Genomic DNA, 24479 nt, shown 5'->3' with positions numbered 1-24479 from the left:
AGTAAGTTTAAACAGTTTTACTAAGAAAAGGCTTACTATGAAACATACACACTACGTGCAACCATCATCACTGTGCCTACAGCGGCTAATTACGGTTGTATCGAATGGCTCCATGGTGAGCTAAGAAAAAGAGACATATTCGCGCCGGAGGCCATGCTAGTTAAAATGGCGCGATGCGGACGGTGGTCAGTCACTTACTCCCTGCGTCACACTGCGGCCGGACGAACATGTACTTTCCAAGCAAATTGTCAGCATTCCAGATAGGTCAGCTGACAAGCGCGTATTATGTTCCGTACAGCTGCGTCAACCCGTAGACCCTTACAATTACAACATTTGTAGCTAGTGATTATGCTTTTGTTTTAAAACTTTGTGGATTAACATGTCTTGATCAAGTGGTTCAAATGAGAACAAAATGTAAAGACAGTAAATTAAATAAACAGGAACATTTAAAGGGAGGTGAAAAAAAATGGTTCAAATGGCTCTGAGCACTATGGGACTTAACTTCTGAGGTCATCAGTCCCCTAGAACTTAGAACTACTTAAACCTAACTAAGGACATCACACACATTCCTGCCCGAGGCAGGATTCGAACCTGCAACCGTAGCGGTCACGCGGTTCCAGACTGTAGCACCTACAACCACTTGGCCACTCCGGTCAGCAAAAGGAGGTGATAAAAAGTGTTAGATATGGACGTTAAAAATGTATTTCCGCAAAAGATCTACTTCTTTATGAAATACAACAGAACCAGACAATAAATATAAGGAAAAATGTGTGGCGGCATGAGGAAAGCAATACATTTTAATAAGCATATATATTGGAAAACTTGAAACTACAAACATACCTATTACGCTGCAGTTATTAGAAGATTTGACGTGTTGTCTTCAGTCCAAACACTGGTTCGATGCAGCTCTATCCTGTGCAAGCCTCACCATCTCCGAGTAACTACTGTAAACTACATCCTCCTGTATCTGCTTACTGTACTCATCTCTCCGTCTGCCTCTATGATTTTTATGCTCCACACTTCTCTCCAGTACTAAGTTGGTGATCCCCTGATGACTCAGAATGTGTCCTACCAACCAATCCCTTCTTCCAGTCACGATGTACCACAAATTTCTCTTCTTCCTAATTTTATTCAGTACCTCCTTCTTACTTATGTGCTCTGCCCATCTAATCTTCAGCATTCTTCTGCAGCACCACATTTCAAAAGCTTCTATTCTCTTCTTGTCCAAATTGTTTATTGTCCATGTTTCACTACCATTAAAATACTTTCAAAGGACATGTTGACACTTAAATTTAACTTCTATGTTAACAAATTTCCCTTTCTCAGAAACGATTTTATTGCATTACCAGTCTACATTTTATATCCTCCCTACTTCGACTATCATCGGTTATTTTGCTTAACAAATTGCAAAACTCATTTGCTACTTTAAGTGATTCATTTCCTAATCTAATCCCCTAAGAATCACCTGATTTAGTTCAACTACCTTTGCATTTGTTGATGTTCATCTTATATCCTTCTTTCAAGACACTGTCCACTTTCTTCAACTGCTCTTCCAAGTCCTTTGCTGTCTCTGACAAAATTACAATATCAGCAACAAATCTCAAATTTTTATTTCTTCTCCCTGGATTTTAATTCCTACTCCAAATTTTTCTTTTGTTTTCTTTAGTGCTTGCTCAATATGCAAATTGAATGACAGGGGGGATAGGCTACAACCTTGTCTCGCTACCTTCTCAACCATTGCGTCCTTTTGTGCCCCTCAACTGTCATAACCACTGTTTGGTTTCTATACAAACTGTTAATAACCTTTTGTTCCCTGTATTTTACCCCTGCCACCTTTAGAATTTCAAGAGAGTGTTCTAATCGACATTGCCAAAAACTTTTTCTAAGTCTACAAATGCTATAAACGTAGGTTTGTCTTTCCTTAACCTATCTTCTATGTGAAGTCATAGGGTCAGTGTTGCCTTGATTGTTCCTACATTTCTCCAGAATTCAAATTGATCTTCCCCGAGTTCAGCTTCTACCAGTTTTTTCAGTCTTTTATAAAGAATTCGTGTTAGTATTTTGCAGCTCTGACTTATTAAACTGGTAGTTCAGTAATTTACACACCTGTCAGCACCTGCTTTCTTTGGAATCAGGATTATTGCATTCTTCTTGAAGTCTGAGGGTAACTCGCCCATCCCACACGTCTTGCTCTCCAGATGGAACAGTTTTGTCATGGCTGACTCTCCCTAGGCTATCAGTAGTTCTAACAGAATGTTGTCTACTCCCGGGGCCTCGTTTTGGCTTAAGTCTTTCAGTGCTTTGTAACATTATTCATGCAGTATCATATTCCCTTCTCATCTTTCTCTACATCCTCTTCCATTTCCATAACATTGCCTTCAAGTACATCTTCCTTGTTTAGACTCTCCATATACTCCTTCCACCTTTCCGCTTTTCCTTCTTTGCTTAGAACTGGTTTTCCATCTGAGCTCTTGATATTCATACAGTTGGTTCTCTTTTCTCCAAAGGTCTCTTTAATTTTCCTGTAGGCAATATCTATCTTACCCCTAGTCATACATGGTTCTACATCCTCACATTTCTCCTCCAGCCCTTCCTGCTTGGCCATTTGCACTTGCTGTCAATCTCATTTTTTAGACATTTTTATTCCTTTCATTTATTGCATTTTTATATTTTCTCCTTTCATCCATTGAATTCAATATCTGTTTTGTTATCCAAGGATTTCTACAAGCCCTTATCTTTTTACCTACATGATCCTCTGCTGCCTTCACTATTTCACCTCTTAAAGCAATCCATTCTTCTTCTATTGAATTCCTTTCACCTGTTCTTCTCAATCGTTCCCTAATGCTCCCTCTGAGACCCCCCACAATTCTGGTCCTTTCTTTTGTGACGGCTCCCAAACCCAAGGTCCTCGGTGGTACTTTTGGGGCAGCCACCACAAATCGTATAAACATGGGTAGTGACCAGGATGCAGCTATGTCTGCTGGCCGAAAAACAATTAATGACAATAATTGCTCCAGCTGGAATGAAGAGATGACTTATCTTTATTTCTGACGAAACACGCACCAGCAATACAAGTCCAAGTAATATCCAAGAGTAATCTGTATACTGAGCCTAGTCGAATACAATAACAAATATCACACTGCAGTGGCTCCACTATAAATTCCACGAAAGGCTAGCAATAGACAATCGACAATAGACTGTCCGTCTCGGGGCCAGTGCTCCTCCTCACATGCAAAAGACAGAGGGCACTGCGGACCCAAGCTCAGCCATGGCACGACCTCTTCCGTCGGTGGTAATGCCCTGAGACGCCGACGGCCGCGACAGAAACTGTGGCCAGCAATGTCACGGTCAGCGCGCGTGTGCGTGAGTTGGTTGGTTGGTTGAGTCCGTGGATACAACACTTTCAGTTGATCCAGGTTACGTCTCCTTAAATTCCTGCCTATTTGCAATTTCTTCAGTTTTAATCTGCAGTTCATAATCAATAAATTGTGGTCAGAGTTCACAACTTCTGCTGGAAATCTCTTAATATTTAAAACCTGGTTCCTAAATCTCTGTCTAACTATTATATAATCAATCCAAAACCTTTCAGTATCTCCAGGTCTCTTCCACATGTACAATCTTCTCTCATGATTCTTAAGTCAAGTGTTAACTCTGTCTGAACAGGCCTTGGAAAGCCAAACAGCACCAACCGGCTGCCTTGTCATTCTCACCCCAGAGGTGTCATTGGATGTGGGTATGGAGGGCATGTGGTCAGCACACCGCTCTCCCAAGCCAATCCTTAGCTATGTTTAAATTATGCTTCGTACAAAATTCTACCAAGCGGCTTCCTCTTTCATTTCTATCCCCCAGTTCATATTCACCTACTACTGTTATTCCTTTTCTCTCTCTCTCTCTCTCTCTCTCTCTCTCTCTCTCTCTCTCTCTCTCTCTCTAACCCCCCCTCCCACCCACTATCAAATTCGTCCCCTACAACTATTAAATTTTTGCCTCCCTTAACTATCTGAATAATTTCTTTTATCTCATAACACATTTCCTCTCATCTGCAGAGCTAGTTGACTTATAAACTTGTACTACTGTGGTGGGTGTTGGCTTCATTTCTATCATGGCTACAATAATGTGTTGATTATGCCGTTCATAGTAGCTTAACTGCGCCCTTATTTTTTTTTAACAATGTTAAAATCCATCCTCATTATTAAACCTACTCCTGCATTACTCCTATTTGATGATGTATTTATAATCCTGTATTCTCCTGACCATAAGTCCTGTTTCTCCTGCCACCGAAATTCGTAATTCCCACTATATCTAACTTTAACCTATTCATTTCCCGTTTTATATTTTCTAGCCTACTTTCCCAATAAACGGATCTGACATTCCACACTGCAAACTGTAGAACGGGTTCACATAATGAGGTAGTATTAAGTAAAAAAAATTTTAATTAATGCCAAGTCACCAATGATATGGGACGAAAACATCAAAATTGTGGAAATGGGAGTGATGTCACCATGGTAACTGAAGTCGCTCAAGATACTCAGAAGACACTGAAAAACAACATGCTGCTTCAGCACTTCACTTCTTTTATAAAACTGGTAGCCAGCACCATGGCCAATTATTCTTGAAATGTGCTAACGAAAAACTAAATTCACTATCACTGTACTGCACTGTCATTTCATCACCTACATGTTCCAAACATTGCAGTCCCACTGACTGTATGATGGTTTTGAAAGCCACGTTCATCAGGATGTTCACAGAGTAAGTGCAAGGCTTGTCATGGGAAGATCACTCCTTCAGGAGTGGATCAGACTGCGCAGCTGCAGTCTCCATTGCAATCATACCTTAACAACATTTTTCTTGAATAACCTGCATTGCAGTGCAGTTGATTCCATTTCTACATGTTGTTAACTATTCACTGCAGAAAGAATGATATACACATGTGAGTGAGTAATTCCTATCCACAACCTTTTACACATTACAATACCAGAAATTCTTCTACAGAATAGGAGTTGTCAATGAGAAAATTTTGTCAGTTTGTTACCCAATTTTACTTTGCTGTCTGTCAAACATTTATATCACTGAGTAAATGATAAAAACTTTTTGTTGCGGCACTGTGGAGCCTTTTGTGCTAAAGACAACCTTAATGTGGAGTAATGAATGTAACTTTTCCTTCCAGCACTGTAATTCTGTACCTCACGATTCCTCTTGAACTGCTGTGGATTATTTACAACAAACTTCATGATGGAATAAGTACACTATGAAACAGTAGTAAGAATGCCCAACTCCTTAAACAGATGTCTACAAGATGATTGCACGTGTGTAACACACATTATTCTCACTGTACATTTTTGCAGAATGAAGACTTCATTCTTAAAGATTAGTAACCAGATTTGTCTCTCCCCAAGACCTGTAATGGTTCTAAGCTCAAATGTGGCTGAACTACGTTGTTTTAGGAGTTCTGAAATGTGTTTCCCCACCCCCACCCCAATTTGAATTCTTATCAATATCGACACCTAAGAAGTTGCTAGCCTCTTTATTATTTCCTCAGCATGTGTTACACTTATCATTGGTGTAATACTTCTACATAGGCAGAACTGAATATGTCAGGTCTTTTTAAAACTAACATTGAGACCATTTGCAGAAAACCAATCAATAATACTTTTAATAACTTTGTTTGCCGTTTCTTCTGTGTCTGTATGTATGCTTGGATTGATTGCAATACTAGTGTCATCTGCAAAAAGAACTAATTCTGCTTGTTGTATACTAGATGGAAGATTGTTTACATATATGAGTAACACTAAGATTGGACCTCGGGGAACCCGATACATGATTTCTCCCATCAGAAGTATGTCCCTGGACTATATTGCTCAAATTACTAAGTACAACTTTCCCCATTCTTTTGATTCACACAGTGGTTCACAGCCTTATTTGAGTGGTCACAAAAAATACCAACTGGTGCTATTTTATTATTTAATGCTTGTAAAATCTGGTGAGTGGATATGTATATGGCACTCTCGGTACAGCAACCCTTCTGAAACCAAAACTGTGATTTGCTAAGAATACTGTTGTTGCTAATGTGAGATACTATTCTAAAATGTATCATCTTCTTCTCAAAATTTCTGGAGAATGATTTCAGCAGTGAAGAGTGTCAGTAATCATCTTTTTATAGTGTGCAACTACTGCAGGACCCCTACTTGTTCTTGCCAAAAGATACATTTCCGTTTTCCTTTCACGGGATACTTTAATCCGCCTAATGACACATGGTTCTGACTAGCTTCTCTCTCTTGTCACCTTTCTTAGAAGGATTTAATAACAGTATATTTCAGCCTCTCTGGAAAAATGCCTTGAGTTAGTGATGCATTGTGTATATTAGATAAGACTGAGCTTATTACATGGGAACAAAGTTTTAGTGCTCTATTGGAAACACCATCAAAACCCCATGAGCTTTTATTTTTGAGAGAAAATATAATTTTCTTAATTTCAGAAAGAGAAGCTGGTGATACATTCATATGAATGAATTTTATGAGAGTTACATTTTAACATACTGCTGTGATTTTGCTCTTGAACTGTTTGTCCCTATGCTTTCTAATATATTTCAGAAATGATCATTAAATGCATTTGCTACCTGTGACTCATCATTTATAGCCCTTCCACTCAGTTCCGTAGTGCTGTTGTGTTGTTCTGTGATTGGTTGTCCTGTCTCTCACTTCACTATATTCCATATTGCCTTAAGTTTGTTGTTGGAAGAACTTATTTCTCATACTATGTACATGTTTTGATTTTTTTAGTAACCTGTTTTAATAATTCTGAGTATTTTTTATAGTGTGCAACTACCGCAGGACCCCTACTTGTTCTTGCCAAAGATAAATTTCCCTTTTCCTTTCACATGGTACTTAAATCATCCCAATGATCCATGGTTTTTTACCTGGCTGTTTAGTGCCCTTTCTGACTAGCTTACGCGGAAAGTTATTTTCAAATAATGATATAAACTTATTATGGAATAGATTAAATTTTACGTTAGCATTCGGTTCATTATAAATTATAACCCATGTCATCTCCTGTAAACTACTCTTAAAAACATTCGTCCTGGATCCATGAATTATTCTAATTGATTTCCACTGAGGAGTTTCCTTACTGTGTGCTGCTATGCTATTTATCGTAACCAACTGTGCATCATGATCAGAGAGAGATTTGTTATTGAGCAACCAGTTATTTTCTTACTTTGAACTTCATCAAAGAAAACATTATCAATTAAGGCCATACAGTCTTTATCCATTCATGTTGAAAAGTTAAATACTGATGGCAAATTGTAGGATCCAAATAAGGTTTCCAGATCATTTTTCCATTGGAATCCTTCAGAAAATCTACACTGAAGTCTCCAAAGACTGCGTGCTGCTGTCTGACAGATTGCACAGTAAGGAATCCAGAGTCCTCATAAATAGTTCAAAATTTGCCAGTGGGGATCTATATACAGTTACAATTAAAAGTGAATTATTTTTCACCATTAATTCACATTTACACACTTCTAAGTGCTCATCACTACAAAATCAACTTGTCTCAGTGTTTCTGAACTTGTGTTCTGCCTTGATCTACGTAACAAGTCCGCTTTATCCTATGTTATTTCTGCATGAGTAATCGTCTAATCTTTTATATGTAACTTATCTACCCCTATGGATATGAGGATGTCTATCTTTTCAGAGCTCTCCAAATTTTCCAAACAGACAAGAAGCTCATCTACCTTACTAATCAAACCTCAACTATTTTGATGAAATAAGCTAACCTTACTTTTCTGTGCATTACTGTGCATTTTGAGGGGCTCTTCTGTTATTTTCACTTCCTTCAAAACAGGGTGCCTGAATCCCGATTCTAACCCGAAAAAAAATGGCCCCTCTGATACCCATAACTACAGGGATCTTGCTATGTGTAATGGTGACCCCCACATATTATCTGCAAGAAGCTCAGTCAACCTATCTTCCCCTCTCCTATTCACGTGTAGGCCATGTCTAGTATATACGCATCTCCCAATTGTAATAACAAGCACTGCATTCACATGAGATTTCATTTCAGCCAGCAGCAGCCTGTTTAACTCAGTGTTCACACAGCTCACAGGGTATTTACACAGGGCTGCTCATGGTGCTGCATGACCTTCACAAAACTCACATTTGTGTGTGTAGTTCCTACTATGTCATCCAGGTCACCCCTAATGGGGAAAAAAGAAAGAAATTAATTTAGAAATCTTCAGAATGTAAACATATTTGCAAATTGATTTGTGATGTGAATGTATAATGATTATTTCTGCAAAATGATCCATAGAACATGTTACTACGTAATTGACTGACTGCTTTGTAACCTTATGATAATAAAACACCAAAAATCCAAGTCATTTTGTTACAGCATACACACACAGATATTTCATAGCTTTTGAAATAATTTTTTCTTTTATACATTCAGGAAATCAAGTTGCACCAATATTATACCCATGCTACACACTTACATAGACTAAAGGTGTTTGTCACTGGTTAATCACGGAGCATATGTTTGTATTCACCATAGTCTTCTCCCTCACCCCAACCCCCTCTGCTTGATAATGTTCTCGTAGCTTTCAATTCTAATTTTCTTCCTTTTATTGCAATTCCCCACTTTAGTCTGTAATTAACCTTTCATATTAGTTCAAATAAAGATGCTGCACAAGCAATACACATAATGAGTCCTTCCAATTACCACCAAATTACAATATTTACCCAAAATTTAGATCTAATTCGATAATGAGTCATGCAAACAAGTATGGCAGGGATTCCAGACAGCCTCTGTTCTGACAGTAGCCTTGTCCTCTCACACATCACTTCCGGTGAGAATTATTTTCTCATTTTTTCATTTTTACAGTTTTTTTAACATACTTCTATATTAGCCATATTTTTCTTACAGTCATCTGTCTCATTTCTCAGGCCCTCTGAATGTGTCTTGCTTTTTCTTCCATCTCCTGAACAATCTTTTTAACTGTAAAAGCTTCAGATTGGTTGTCTTCCTTGAGTATCTCATTATTCTATGGGATATGCACCCTATGAACCCAAACCCACCTATGGACAAAAAAAATATTTTATGTCGAAGGCAGCATACAATCCTAGACTTTCTTGTACGGTTTTTCAGTTATACATGGATCACAAGGTGATAAATGAAATCTCCCCCCTATAAAATTCATATGACATTTCTTGCTCTGAACAGCTGCACATATGTACAAGGAGTCTTGAGTCATGGACAAAAACAATGAGAAAAAAAGGTCCAGCAATATTTTTCATTGTGGTTGTCTGCAGCTCAACGACTCCTCAACACAATGAGTACTAATCTACCCTAAGTTGTTATTCCATCCTGAATTTCTTATATGTAACATGAAAACATGCACCCAAATTCATCAACATCTTGCCTTCATTTTGGTAATTTACTCATTGTACAACTGTCATCTGCATTTAATTACTTGGGAGTCTGTATGTACTAAACTTTCATATTTCTCAATACAAGCGTTTTGACTGCAAACATTTAGTAGTAGAGAATAGTGAACAAAGAATTGTGAAGCATCAAGACTCTGATGAGCTGTGCACTAGATGTTCATTTTGAAACACTCTGCGTAATACCTTAAACAATGGGAACGTCATCACAATAACTTTTTGCAATTTTGTTGCCCACCAGCATCGTCAAATTCAGGTTTACATCGGATTCATTGGGATCTCAGATATTCCAATTCTTGTGAAGAATGCTGTGAGATGTCATTGCCCCAGTCAGGCTAATAGCAATCTGGCTGGAAAAAAAACCACAAGTCCTACAATAATACTGTCCTCTTCAGCTGCGTCAAGTAAAAGTGAATCCCAAGTCTGTACAATATGGTCATTTATATAAAAATGTGAGAAGTAACAGAAACACATCAACATTTCCACTTCACATAGTACAACAGATAACGGACACACTATATACACATCGCAATTAAGTTCTTTTCCTCTCAAATAACTAACACGTATATTGTACGACAGACCAGTTATACTACTGCTTTGCACTATTCGAAGGAAGGGGAAGAAAGGTAAACATCGGCATAAATGTTTTGTATGATTGAAAATGAACATAAATATAATCCCAAAAAAGTCACTGCTCATCCTTCTTTATTCCAATTTAAAGTAAAAACATGAAAATACATATTATAACAATTAATACAAACTGTTGGTTCACTGAGATCCATTAGCATGTAGTTCATTAATGAATATTAAGTGGTACCACTAAAACATGGTAATTATTCAGGAGCAAAGCTTCAATTAAGCTTTTGAAGCTTACATTGCTGGGATAAAAATTGTTAGATTTATTTCTGTCACATCTTAGCCAAAATGAAGTACACAACTATAATTGTTATATAAACTAAGCTCTGAAAGAATGTTACAAGCCCTTAGCAGATGAATAGTTGATATCAAATAATGCATAATGAGGACACCAAATTACACAACAAAGACGTGTTTGAAAATGTCCAAGGACAGAAAGTGTATGAAGTGACCTCACATGTAGTTGCTGCTTCCTTCATTTGCTTCTGCTGGGGCAAGTCTAAAACCCTTTCAGAAACAGCCATCCTGCAATTAGTCTGAAGTGATTTATTAAAACATAAATCAAAATGCCTGTCTTGTAGTTAAATTTCTTCCAATTAGAAGCCTAGAATTAATGATGTGCTGCAGGGTGTTCAACAAAGAGTCCATTCCTTTTCATGCACAATATTACAATGACCAACCCAGCTGTGTTCTTCAGATATTGCGTGTCCAAGAGTTATGAAAGTTTCTTTAGTATTGCTAAACTATGAAATGCACTAACTGTAATAAGAAACATATTGTGGTGAATATCCAACCAATAAGGTACGAATCCTTCCAATGTCATAGTTATTCTCGTTATATGGCAAATAAATCACTCAGTGCTAGAATGTTTTCCTGGCCTGAGCTTTGTGTAATCATGCTCTTGATTTTCAGCATGCTATTAAAGGAAGTATATCAAATTGAATAATAATTTTACAGTTTTTCTTTTTTTCGATAAACAAACCACACTAGCATCCCGGAATATTATTTAAAGTAGAGATGCTACCGGCACAGCCAACTGTAAGCCCCACAACCAGAACATTTGCAGCTCCGGTTGTTTCCAGTGTAGTGCAATAACTGTTGCAAGGGACATCATCAACGAGAGCACTGCAAAGAAAATAAGAGAGGAAGTCCTACATGCTGACTCACAAAGTTAATAAGAGGAAGGTTTATCATCTCCTCTACAATCTCGGGTGCAGAGGAAAGATCAGCTTTACTGTACAGCTCCTATTTCACCTTCTACAGGCACGCGGCTGTCCTGAAAAAGATATGTATAGGGAATTTTGCTACTTGCAGTGCCTAAAGAAGACAGCTGAGTCAGCCATCAAACTACCGCGCATAAAATGGAATTAACAGCTCAGCTGAATACCCAAAAGAACATCACTAATCAATGACACCATGAAGCCCCGAGACAATCACAAAATCCTAGAACCTTCAACTCTGGGCTACCTTGATAGTTTGGAGCTGTGTACTGATAGATAATGCACAAGAGATACATGCAAAATTAATATGGCCATATTACAAATGAGGACGTAAACAGCTCATCTGTGAGATGGAATACCACTTTATTGACAGTGTATGGCTGCAACCCTGCTTCAAACTTAATCAGTTACCCCTGCACTTATCCAAAATACACAAAGATTATGAAACAGAAAGAGATTATACATATTGCCTCTGCCTGACATTCTGATTAACATAAATCTTAATCCTGGATGAGAGACAACGAGCAAAATGATACAATATTATATTTTACAGTTCTTTGAATCGAAGCACAAAGAGCATCACATGCTCAATGAAATCTTTCATCTAAACATTTTGTCAGACATCCGGTGTGGTTGGAAAGTTTTAAGAATGGATCTGCTACTGCTTACTGGTTTGGCTGGCAGGAACACAGAGGGTGGGAAGTGAGTCATTGCCTTGTTCTTGAATGCTCTCCGACACGAAACTCGTTTCCTTTACTCAGTTTTTGTGGCAGCTGGTTGAGTGTGGATCTGTTAGGGCTTGTTGCTGGATTCTGTCTGCATGAAAATGGATGTAAAAACGGAGCAACGAGTTTGTATGAAATTTAGTTTTAAAACCGGGAAATCGGCTTCTGAGACTTATGAACTATTAAAAACAGCTTTTGGAGATAATTGTATGAGCCAATTAAATGTTTTTGTCTGGTTCAACAGATTTAAAATGGCCGCAAATCATTTGAAGATGAACCACAGTCCGTTGAAGATGAACCACAGTCTGGCCGTCCTTCCACCTCAAAAGCGAATGAAAATGTTGTGAAAGTTCACGACTTAGTGCGCTCTGATCATAGATTACAATTAGGGAGATGGCTGATGAACTTAATTTAAATTTCTATACAGTTCAGTCAATTTTAACTAAAGATCTGACCATACGTTGAGTGTCCGCAAAATTCATTCTAAAAGTGTTGTCAAGTGACCAGAGACAATACCAACTTGAAGTGTTCCAAGAACTGATTAATCGGACTAAAAATGACCCAGATTTGTTAAATAGGGAATCACAGGTGACGAATAGTGGGTATATGGATACAGTCCTGAAACCAAAGTGCAGTCTTCACAGTGGAAGACTTCAGGTACACCACAACCGAAAAAAGCACGGCAAAGTCACTCGAAGGTGAAGACAATGTTGGTGATATTTTTTGATTCTACTGGTATTGTGCATCATGAATTTATTCCTGGAGGACAGACAATTAACAAGGAATACTACAAATGTGTTCTTGAGCGTTTGCGTGAAAAGGTGCGAAAGAAAAGGCCTACACTGTGGAAAGACAGGAGTTGAGTGCTACGCCATGACAAGGTTCCAGCTCATCGTGACTTCTCCATCGTTGAACTTTTGACCAAATTCAAAATTCCTGTTTTTCCAGTCGTCATATTCCCCTGATTTGGCCCCTACCGACTTCTACCTGTTTCCTAAACTGAAATTTCCACTTAAAAGGGAAGCGATTTGACTCAATTGAAGGCATCCGGGCAAATACAGAGAGCATCCTTAACAAACTTCAGGAAAAAAGGAGATGCATCACAGTACCACCATTGTATAATTACACGGCAATTCTTAAAACTTTCCAACTTCACCTCATATTAGAGAAATTGGATAGGAGGGTGCAGCAGGTTCTGCAAAGATCCAGTAGTGTCTTATTTCAGCTAGGTTGAATTATATGGCTAATTGATTACCTCAACATTTTCAATGGTAAATTTTGCTCTCTGTAGTAAATATTTCTAGTGGACACTAAATGAATGTCCTCTCTTCGTAAGACACTATGTGTTTATACCTTGTTGACCATTTAACAATTCACTCACTCTGGTCATTTCATAATTTTTCACATTATACATATGGAGTTAATTGAAACATTAGCTCATGATGCGTAAATCATGATGAGTTAATCACAATGGAATGACACAGACATCAGTGTTGTTTTCACAATCTCTCTGAATTCTATGATACAGGATTTATGTCTGTTCGAAAACTAGACAAAGTGTGGCATAGTGTAAGTGTCTGCTAGGGACCAGTAAGATTTTGTATAATGAGCTTGTAATAGCTCTAGTCATACCACACGTTCGGTTTCAGATGTGCTTATGTCAATTCAGTAACATCACCATATGTTTTATATTTCTTAATCATGAATATCATACTAAAAATACAAACAATCACAATCTAACAGTCTTTCAAGAAGTATCCTCCTCATTATTAATGATCAGAATTCCTAAAATGTACCGCAGTACATTCTCACCAAATCTGAATTTCACACACCATGAAAAAAAGAAGACACTTCATTTACTTAGTAACAGCAACAGCAAAGTGCTACATCATTTACTGTATATTAAAATAATTGTTTGTTGCAAATTAAAATATGGATTGAAAGCTTTATCCAAGAGCAGTACAACTCCTTACTCTTTTAATATTTGTCTTCACTATGAGACAAGCTCTGTGACTGCTGCCTGATGCAGGCAAAACAACCTTGGGTGAACTGTCATCACCTATGACCAAGTATATGTTCCATCACTGCAGTACTTTAAGCCATCCAATAACTCGACACTTTCTGGATCAGCACAACAAAAGTTCTGCAGCACTGATGGTTGCAGACCACAGTCACTTAGGTTCTCCTGACCAAAAGCACTAGGTGCTTTTGTTGGTGTAACAGGACAAGTCGATATCGCACTCTTACTGGGTGAAACTTCCGATGAGGTATTTATTCCTGCAACAGTTACAACCATGTTTAAGTGCAATACTCATATACTATTTCAAATCATTTCAGGCACATGAAACTTCATGAGCTCTGTGAATGAAGTAGTAACAAATACTGAAAAGAATTTACTATTTCTTCATCTTAACAATTTTTTAATATATTTTTCCCATGTGGAAGTTTCTTTCTATTTTCTTAACAAAGTAAAAGTGATTAATCATTATTGCATATCAAGAAATAAACACTGTTTAAAAATCAAAGGGAGATTATTAATCACTCTCCAGACATTGAACCCCAAATGTTAAATCATTGACTAAATGATTACCTAGCCACACAGCTAATGAATTCACAAACATTATGGCCAATGACACTTTTGACTTGAAAATTACGAGAACAATAGTTGCACTGTACATTGAGAATTTCTGCTTCTATCTCAACATCAGTTTTACCTTGAGTAACATGGCTAACAGGTGACATAGCAAGCATTAATATTGTTGGTCATTCTGTGCACGTGACACCCAAGTAACAGTTTACGATTCCTCACACAGGTTACACACTGCAACAGCTAAAGTCAGGTGCTGAGATGGTAGTTCTCATAACAATTTCAAAATTTCTTGCACTTGGGTTTTCTGGGAACTAGGCCATTGTCAAGACATATTTTTGTGCTTGCATTTCAGCTCCTACTGCAAGAGCGACCCTCTGAGGTACCACAATTGTAGGTAGCCTAGTCGATTTCCAATGTAAGCTACCTGAAACTGCCAAACTTTTTATTTGTAGATGCATAACAGTCAAGCCATGACATTATCCGAATACTGCCAAAGATAAAAGAGGGGTGAGAATGCATGAATTACAGAAGCGTCTGGTTGGTTGGTTGTTTGGGGGAAGAGACCAAACAGCGAGGTCATCTGTCTCATCGGATTAGGGAAGGACGGGGAAGGAGGTCGGCCGTGCCCTTTCAAAGGAACCATCCCGGCATTTGCCTGGAGCAATTTAGGAAAATCACAAAAAACCTAAATCAGGATGGCCGGACGCGGGATTGAACCGTCGTCCTCCCGAATACGAGTCCAGTGCGCTAACCACTGCGCCACCTCTCTCGGTACTGAAGCGTCTCTGGCAGAAAATTAGGTGGTGTGTGCTGCTTTTAGTACTAAGACCCCAACTTGTTTAATTTCTGTCTGCCTCCTTTTCTGTTAATGTATCTATGAAAATAATCAATGTTTGATGATATAATTTGGTTACCAAAAAAATCTGCCCACCAAGTGGAAACACGAGAAAAGATGATGTTATTTCTCCTTATGTAACCCCTTGCCAGTCTTTGTTAACACCTATCTTATTCAAACTGTCATCAGTTTTCATCCTTTACTATTGGGTTTCTGAGTTTCTACAAGCAGTCAATACATTCTAGCATATTAATGATTGGACTCTGAGAAAACTTAAGTGCTAGAGAATTAAATCTGATGATCCCTTGGTCCCAACATGTGATCTGCTAGTGCCGGTTTATCTGTGTTGCTTTTCTTAGTACTCCCTATGTACACTTGATTGCATGTGCAATAGGTTTTACATGCTCTTAATCTGACAAGTGGAGACACATACACTTTGCTGCATTCAAATATTTACACCTCTCCCTTGTTGGTTTACAGTCTCTGTCAATAACACATCATATTACCTCAAGGAAAAGTTTTCCCACTCATTCATTAAAAAAAAATCACAGATCACATCAGCAGAGTGCTAAGAAGACACAATATTGACACTGTATTTAAACCAACAAGACAAGTGTGTGAATATCTAAATACTGCAAAGAACTTTGTGACATGCCATGGCAGTAATATACAAATTCCCTAGCACATGCGGTTTAGGGTACATAGGGAACTAGTAAAAGAAATGTTAATATTTGGCTCAAGGAACACCAGACTAGCTGACTGGACATTGCAAATAAACTGGCAGTGGTGCATCACTCACTGGGACCAGAGACCAACAAATTAAGTTTTCTGATACTAAAAAAGTCCAATCACAAAAGCATGCCTTAGACCATGGTCTAGTTCCCAGAACAGCAATGTCACAATGTATCTAAACACCAACAGGGAAAGTCTACATTTGTATGATTTATGGCATTTTTGGAAACATGTTCTTACCCAGTATATCATGCCATAAATACATCTACTTCATCAAGGCCAACTCAAGAACTATGTGAAGAAGGAGTCTGTTGATGACCATCTGTCATTTCTCCATGTGAAACGCATGAAGCTATGATAAAGGACAGGGTCTCCAATCATTTCTCTGTCACAGCCATGCCATTTTCACACACTATCCACCGGCAACAATGACAACATCTCAATAATCAAAAATTTCCCTTGGACCAGCAAATGTATTCTACAACCAGGGGTAAAATACAAAGCTACTAGAATGATAGGCAGTGGCAAGCCTGTATGGCAAGAAGCAGTGACATTACACTGCTGTACCCATTAGTTTAGGTTTTAAATCACCTTCACTGATCACAAATTCGAAAACGATATGTCTGCTCTATATCTGAGGGTGGTAACGTCAATAACCCTGCAATGTTAATATCAACACATAGTATCACAAATGGGGAAAACGCGCGCGCAGGTACAGTTTTTTACACACACACACACACACGAGGAATAAATTGTTACCTTGCTCCAGTACACTTTCTTCAGGCTGCTCAGTTTTGGCTGCCATTGTAAATGCTCTCGTCTGTTCAATGTGGGCAAATGTGACAGAAAATTCTTCATGTGTGTGCTGAAGAATGCTACATAGGTCATGCAAAACATGGGGAAGTATTGGACCCCTGAGTTCCACTGAATGGTATGTACTTCCTTCCAGTTTCACTACACTCTGACGAACCTGTAACGTAGAAAACATTTGCCAACTTAATGATGGCAAATTTTGGATGCAGCCTCACATGAAGCCACTCAAAAGTTATTGTACAGTTTCATGGCAACCAGAAACAATGAATATTCTCATATTTGCAATAAATCTACGAATAAAACATAATAAATATGCAAAACACTGTAAATGAAAATAAAGTCCAATCTCACAAAAGATGTAAATAATTAACATGTTTCACCAGCATCATACGGTACTGTTAGCAGTACTTTGGGGATCACATAGTTCCCATTGATCTGTGTCCTGAATGAATATTTACTTGGTTCACTAACCCAATATGTTAATATTTTCTAATGTATTTTTACCTTATAACATTTTCCCTCATTCATAAAGTCTTCACTTCTTAAATGATTTAATTTGATTATATGTCCCATTAACATACTCTTTGATTACAACTTACAACAAACAGCACATCTGACTTCCACAGGAATGCAAAAAATGCCAAATGCTCACTATTGACTATAAAAAACAACTGCGAAGCCAACTCCAAAGGTTATAAATTACCTCCTCAATTTCAAGAGACATATTTAAAATATGCTGTGAGTGTAAAGAAATGCTACTTTCAGTAATGATACAGCACTAATATTATACATTGCCTACTCAATGTACACAAGTTTCTTCATCAGTAGAAACCACAGAAGGAGCAGTTGACCACAGCTTAAAAACTTAAAGACTACCAGCCACCAGGCCATCTACACCCTAACCTCGAAGTGTGCATTGGTAACACCCACCATTGATAGTCATGGGAAGTTATGATGGCAGAACAGCTGATTTGCATGGCAAATGGCATAGCAAGATTTTTGTTTTTATCAAGGGAAAATTTTAAATATTTAATGTAGCCGCTGCCTTAACATACAGGGAGTTATAACACAGTTAAAATGAGTTTTTGGAGAAAAACAATTTGTTTACAGGGGTCACTCACGCACGCACGCACGCACGCGCACACAATGCATAGTTTAACAAGATGAATTTTCATCATCTGCTTTTTCCAAGTAGTGAGGCATCTGTTATACATGAAGGAATCAAAACATTAGGACCACTACTTAATGCAAGGGCACTTCAAAAAGTAACTTGCACATTATTATGGCAGGACAAGTAACTTTTACTGAACGCTGCACTACACTTCGAAGGGACTCGGACACATTACACTACCTTCCAACAAAGCCATCAAGTCTCTGTAAACAATGGATAATTCTACCAATCATTCAGTTCCTCAATAATAGGAATCTGCTCCTTGTTCATGGAGCCACTGTGTGAATGTACTCATCGTTAGGAAATCTTTTTATCACCATATATTCTTTCAGCCTGCCAAAAATTACACAGTGCAAGAACGGGGCTTCCCAATCAGCATTACCCACATCTGAGTGCCCTTGGCCAAACTGTTGGCACCATTTCACTATGTCTGGACACGACATTGCAGTTGTTACATATACCGCCAAATTTCATGGTGAAACTGCAAGGCAATTTAGAAATTTTACTCCAAAGAACTGTACTTCAACTTTGGAGTAGGTTCCCAGTTGCTGTGCCACATCAATTGCACACAGTGATGCACCTGCTATCCACACCTCAGAACTGGCTGCAGGAAACCTGAAACATGAACTCTCTTCTGACAATGTGCCACTCTCATTGTACAATGTATGTGCCCCCCAAATGTCTGCCCACTGGTCATGTAATTCTTGTAAATTAAGAGCCAGTAGTCCATGGGTGCACAGCTGGCATATGTAAACATCCCAGTTGTGTTCCACGAGGTTCATGTCAGACAAATTGGGTGACCACAAATTCATTATCATGCTCCTCAAACCACTATAGCACCATCCTGATCTTGTGACTTCCTGCTGGAATATGCCATCACTATTAGAGAAAATATTAAGCATGGAATCAAATAACTCCACAATAATGTTCACATAATCTACAAATTTCATGTCTTTATCACCACAAATCCCATGGAAGCCTACATGAAAGACCTCAGTAAAACAATCCGGACCCTCAATGGTCAGCATCCAATTGTAATGGATGTTTCGAGCAGCCGTCAGCCTGGATGATGATGTTTCCAGACACAGTAACAAGAAACATGATACATCCAACAACTGACACATTTCCATTGATATACAGTCATAATAATAGTCTCATGTCCAATACAATTGTAACTGACAGTGTTGCTGGGTCAACATGAGAACCCACAGAGGTTGTCTACCGCAGGGACCCATGTTCAACAATATTTGCTGAATATTGTGCTCTGAAACACCACCACTGTAGTCTAAGATCAAATCTGCCACTGATCCCCATCTATCATTATTTACATAGCGGGCAAGTCTCCAAATTCCACTTTCTGTGATCTGGACATCCCACATCCTGTCATCTACTCTTTGTTTTGCTGTCCTTCAACCACATTCCATAAATGCTTATGACAACAGCACACAAACAGCTGACCAGATTCACTGTTTCCTAGATGCTCTTCCCCATATACTTGGCCATAACAATCTGCCCTTTGTCAAAGATGGTTATGTCAGGGGATTCCCCATTTGTTTCTGCTTCTCTTATATACTTTCCTTACTGAGGTATGTGCTTTCAAAGCCACCAGGCAGCATTCACTCTTACTGTGTTTATGTTTTCGTTTAGTGTATAAAACAGAAAACAATTGAAAATGAAATTATCAGCTTCCAAACTAACATAAATTTTTAGCTACACTACAGTGCCACATGTCACCTCAACCAACATTTCACCTATGCATTAGTTGGCTTCACCCATGAACAACCAAATCATAACCTACCAACCTAACCCAGACCTCAGGCTACACTACAGATCTACCTGACACCACAATGTAGATTTTACCTTTGAGAAGAAATCATTAACAATATTTCAACACAGATGGTGCAGATGTGCAGTATATAACAAAAGAAAAGGCTGTAAGCAGCAAAAGCTGTGGATCGAAGGTAGGGCAAGATAGCAAGAGTAATTCCTATCACTTTGTTACCACAATCAAGATTTGTATTTCAGAAGACATTGTGGCAAAACAGGACTTCGAAGGATAACACATCCACAAAATGTGATAGCGGCATAAAGATGTATCTACAGTGCAGTCGCTGTAATAAGATCCCCAACAGCTTGCAGTGCTATTGCCAGCTAACAATCTCTGCACTCAGCACAGCTGACACTGAGTCCATGCCATCACTGCTCCGTTATGCTCTATTTTGTTTTCATAGCATTCAGTCTTGACTGCATATCCTTGTTGTCTGCCACTAGCGAAGTGAGCTTTTTTGCAGATGTCAGTTCTGATAATGTCTGTGCAAAATGATGGCATCTCATATGGGATGCCACAGGGGAGTATTTTCTGAGAATGTGTACAGTAGATAATATTGTCTGCTGGGTTACTGGGTGGTCACAAACAGTCTGAAAAGCTTGTAGGGTTGGTTGTGCTGAGAGGTAATTGTTAACAAATTTGAGACAGAGTGCCATTTCTGAGTTAATAAGATTGAAGTTAGATTGAAGCTAGCCAATCAGGCCATTGCATCATCTCTTTCGTTTCTATGTTTTTCACTAATTCTGAAAGTTCTGGTATTTGCATATTCTGTTCTGATTTTATATTGTTTTCCTTCAACCAGACCAAAATTTCATCCTTCTTTGTGGGTGCAGTCAATGCCTTACTTAACTGAACAGAACAGCATTATCTATTACAACAAAACAACCTGATATTTGGCTGTAAGAAAGTAACATTTCAGCAGTCATTTCTTCTTGTTAATCTACAGATTTTTCTTTTTTCTTTTTTACTAAAAAAGTAACACAGTGGCAGGCATAAAAGAGTTCATTGCACCAGCAGGAAGAAGAATAAGTTGCCTGTCCTCTGTAAGCACATCCATTGAGTGGTGGAGGGGGGGAGGGGGGAGGGGGGGAGAGAGGTGGGGGAGGGGAGGGGGAGGAGAGGGAGGGGGAGAGGCAGGGGGAGGGAGGGGGAGAGGCAGGGGGAGGGAGGGGGAGAGGCAGGGGGAGGGAGGGGGAGAGGCAGGGGGAGGGAGGGAGGGAGGGAGGGAGGGAGGAGAGAGGGAGGGAGGGAGGGAGAGAGGGAGGGAGGGAGGGAGAGAGGGAGGGAGGGAGGGAGGGAGGGAGGGAGGGAGGGAGGGAGGGAGAGAGGGAGGGAGGGAGGGAGGGAGAGAGGGAGGGAGGGAGAGAGGGAGGGAGGGAGAGAGGGAGAGAGAGAGAGAGAATATGTGTGTTTTTGGGGTGGGGGGAGGTGTGAGTTGGGGGAAGCTGCCCAATGCCTCTTCTACACTGTGAGCGTCTGTCTTTCCTGCTATCGCAGATTATGTTAAGTTCAAGGCTTCACATTACATTATATTACTATTAACTTCTAAATTCTTTAGCTCTGTCATTTTCTTTTTTATAATGTTAAACACATGAAGAGTGGCAGTATGACTGATAGCAACAAAATAAATGCAAACAGTGGTTATATTACCACAGACTGACCTTAATTGGCCGAAGAGTTCCTCCTTGAAATGCAACAGGTGCAATAAGTGTGGGAGGAACACCAGCTAATGGTCCAGATGCTGCTACTGTAGACTTGCAGTTCATAAGGAAATTGAAGAATGCCTGAGCCTCCACACCTTCCACATAAATAAGAGACTCAGGTGTACGATCCACTTCACGCTCCTTGTTATGAACAGTCTTAACCTGGAAAAACAATAATTACTGAACAAAACACTCTTTGGAAAGAAATAAGAATAAAAAATTTCATTTTTACATGTCAAACTTGCAGGCAGCAGTAGCAGAAAATAATGTTGGGAACACACTATTCAGGGTAGAAACACACTGAAAAATTGTCAATCAGTGAAACAAAGCTATAAGATAAATTGTTAAGCACAAAGCAACAAGAATCGTTCATTGCACTTTATTGGCTCTTCCTCCAATGTGTTATCTACCTCCAGCTAGTCCATCTGCAACGAAGTAAAAGTTATTTTCTTAGTTAATATTTAGCTCTTTTCAGACATTACACTGCTTACTGCCACACGACAGCAAAATATGAGATGAAAATAAAATATTAAAATGATGAATACGGATCTTTATCTGAATGTGATTTTCCTTTTACTGGCCTGTTCACTGGCCACAACAAGCCCATTGGTACCCACCAACTGCCATGTAATCCTCTGCCAATGGCATCATCGGATGCGGTTTGGAGGGGTGTAGAATCAGCATATTGCTCTCCATGCCATTGTCAGTTTTTGTGACCTGGAGCTGCTACTTCTCAATGAAGGAGCTCCTCAATTGGCCTCACGGGACTGAATCTATCCCATTCCAGTCCTCCAAGGAAAAGTCACTGGCAGTACCAGGAATCAAACAACACAGGTCCCATGCATGTCAGTCACTCAGTCATGGAGGCAGATACTGATATCGGAACAAGAAACAAACTGCAGTGCCTTCAAAGTAATGAAAAGCAAATCTTGCAGTATTATTTCTACCTCAATCTTTGGAATCAGTGATACAACAATACTTATGACAACCATAATAAAAAATATAATTGCAATGCTTCTTATACATAACTCTATTTGAAGTTACCCTGGTTTACCAAAAATATAGCCCAGGCCTCTTGTCACTGCAGGTTGTTGCAGGAGTGATGTGACAGAATGATTATTTGAAGCATGAAAGTCTAGTAAACAAGCGCTCTAAAATGCATACCTTAAGAGCTATGAGCACTACATCTTCAATATCATGAAACAAATCCCTTCTACTGCAATCTCTTTGCTTTTTTTGTGTTTTGAGGGGTGGTTGTACAGAGAAAAACAAGAAACAATGTTCAGTAAATATGGACTCTAAATTGCATGCCTTAAGAGCTTCAAGCACTTTTTCATCTTCATTGGTGTGAAACACATCTTTTCTACTGAGCAAGTATTCATAGCTCTTAAGGTACACATTTTAGAGCCCATGTGTAACAGATTTTTTTTATATGTACGTCCTTACTGCCTCCTCCCAAAACATGTAAGCAAATGGCTTGCAATACAAGAGAATTTTTTCACAGTATTGAAGTGAAGAAGTACTCACAGCTCTAGGTATGTATATTAGATTCACTGTTTACTACACTTTCTTCAAATGATCATTCCTATCATATACTGACCATTCCTCCTGAGACACACTGTATTTACAGAACTTCCTCACAATATTATTAATTATTTATCTTCTTTATTTATAGTTTTAAAGAACCACTGTAATTTTGGCACATAATTATGCAACATGCCACTACAACCAACGAACAACACTAAAGACAGTGAATAATAACAGTAAAATAATGTGATTCTGTAAGATGTTAATTTCAAATTAATAATGATGAACAGGTGATGTCAAATATGAAAAACTTGGCCCACTGTTAGAAATCATCAAAGTATTTGTCCAATATGGCAACGGAAAACCTATAACTGAATGGTTATAAATGCTAACAAACACAAGTCCTTATTGAAAAAGCTATATTTTCCAAATGGTATTTCAGCAAGTTACAATAACAACAGTCATACTAAATAATATTATACATTTAGCCAAAGCCTTCTTCAGAAAAGAAAAAAAAAAAAAAAAAAAACACGTTCACAGAAGCAAGCACACATTACCACCATCCTGGCAAATCAGACTGGAATTCCAGAAAGGAAAGGCTGATTGTTGAGGACTGCACCACACAAGATTTTAACATCTGAGAGCTTGAAGATGGAAGACTGGGTAATAAACAAGACACGAGATTACCAATAAAACATCGTGCAACAGTTAACAAGAGGGAAAGCTGAGTGCATTGTATGAGGTAGAGGTGAGGCCAGGGAAAAATAGACAGGTCAGAAAATAAAGAGAGCTCAGCAGTACCAGTATTAGATGTGATAAAATAAATAAATGTCACTCAGTATTATCCTGTTCTTGAATATATCAGTCAACTACTTTGACATAGCTGTGACTTCCTAAAATCATGTCCTGAAATGAGGTCCATTTCCAATCTTCCCACCACACTTAGAATAGCTTTCTAGCACTCCCACTCCTCCCACCAAATATCTGCAATATCCTGGTCAGACCTAGACTGCTTCTGCATTCAATTTCCCTACCATATGGCTCCTACCTCTGCGAGTATCCCATGTGCCCTATTCATACTCCTACCACCACCTATACCAGTCCTGTAACTGGCAAAACATATACTATCACTGATACAGCCATCTATGATATGACAGGATGTATACTAGTTATTATGTAAACATTGTTTTGCCTTTTCACTGGTGTGTCTACCACCAAGTTATCAATTAGGGTGAATGGACAGACAGAGGTTGTTTACCGTCAAT

General features: G+C 38.7%; 1 protein-coding gene across 1 annotated transcript in view; it reads right to left on the bottom strand.

Annotated features, from left to right (window-relative positions):
* Nucleotides 1–10122: 10122 nt before the first annotated feature.
* LOC126284247 (protein downstream neighbor of son homolog) overlaps nt 10123–24479 on the bottom strand; it is an 84524-nt gene continuing 70167 nt past the window's right edge. The window contains exons 8-10 of the mRNA XM_049983044.1: nt 21646–21849; nt 16932–17142; nt 10123–14292 (exon numbers count right to left, since the gene is read on the bottom strand). Coding sequence (XP_049839001.1) covers nt 14075–14292; nt 16932–17142; nt 21646–21849 — 633 coding nt within the window. The 3' untranslated portion in view covers nt 10123–14074. The remainder of the gene's footprint in view (nt 14293–16931; nt 17143–21645; nt 21850–24479) is intronic.

The sequence above is a fragment of the Schistocerca gregaria genome, chromosome 8, assembly GCF_023897955.1.
Source record: "Schistocerca gregaria isolate iqSchGreg1 chromosome 8, iqSchGreg1.2, whole genome shotgun sequence".
Classification (NCBI taxonomy): Eukaryota; Metazoa; Arthropoda; class Insecta; order Orthoptera; family Acrididae; genus Schistocerca; species Schistocerca gregaria.
Note: the sequence above shows the minus strand (reverse complement) of the source record. Positions and strands in the feature narration are given on the sequence as shown.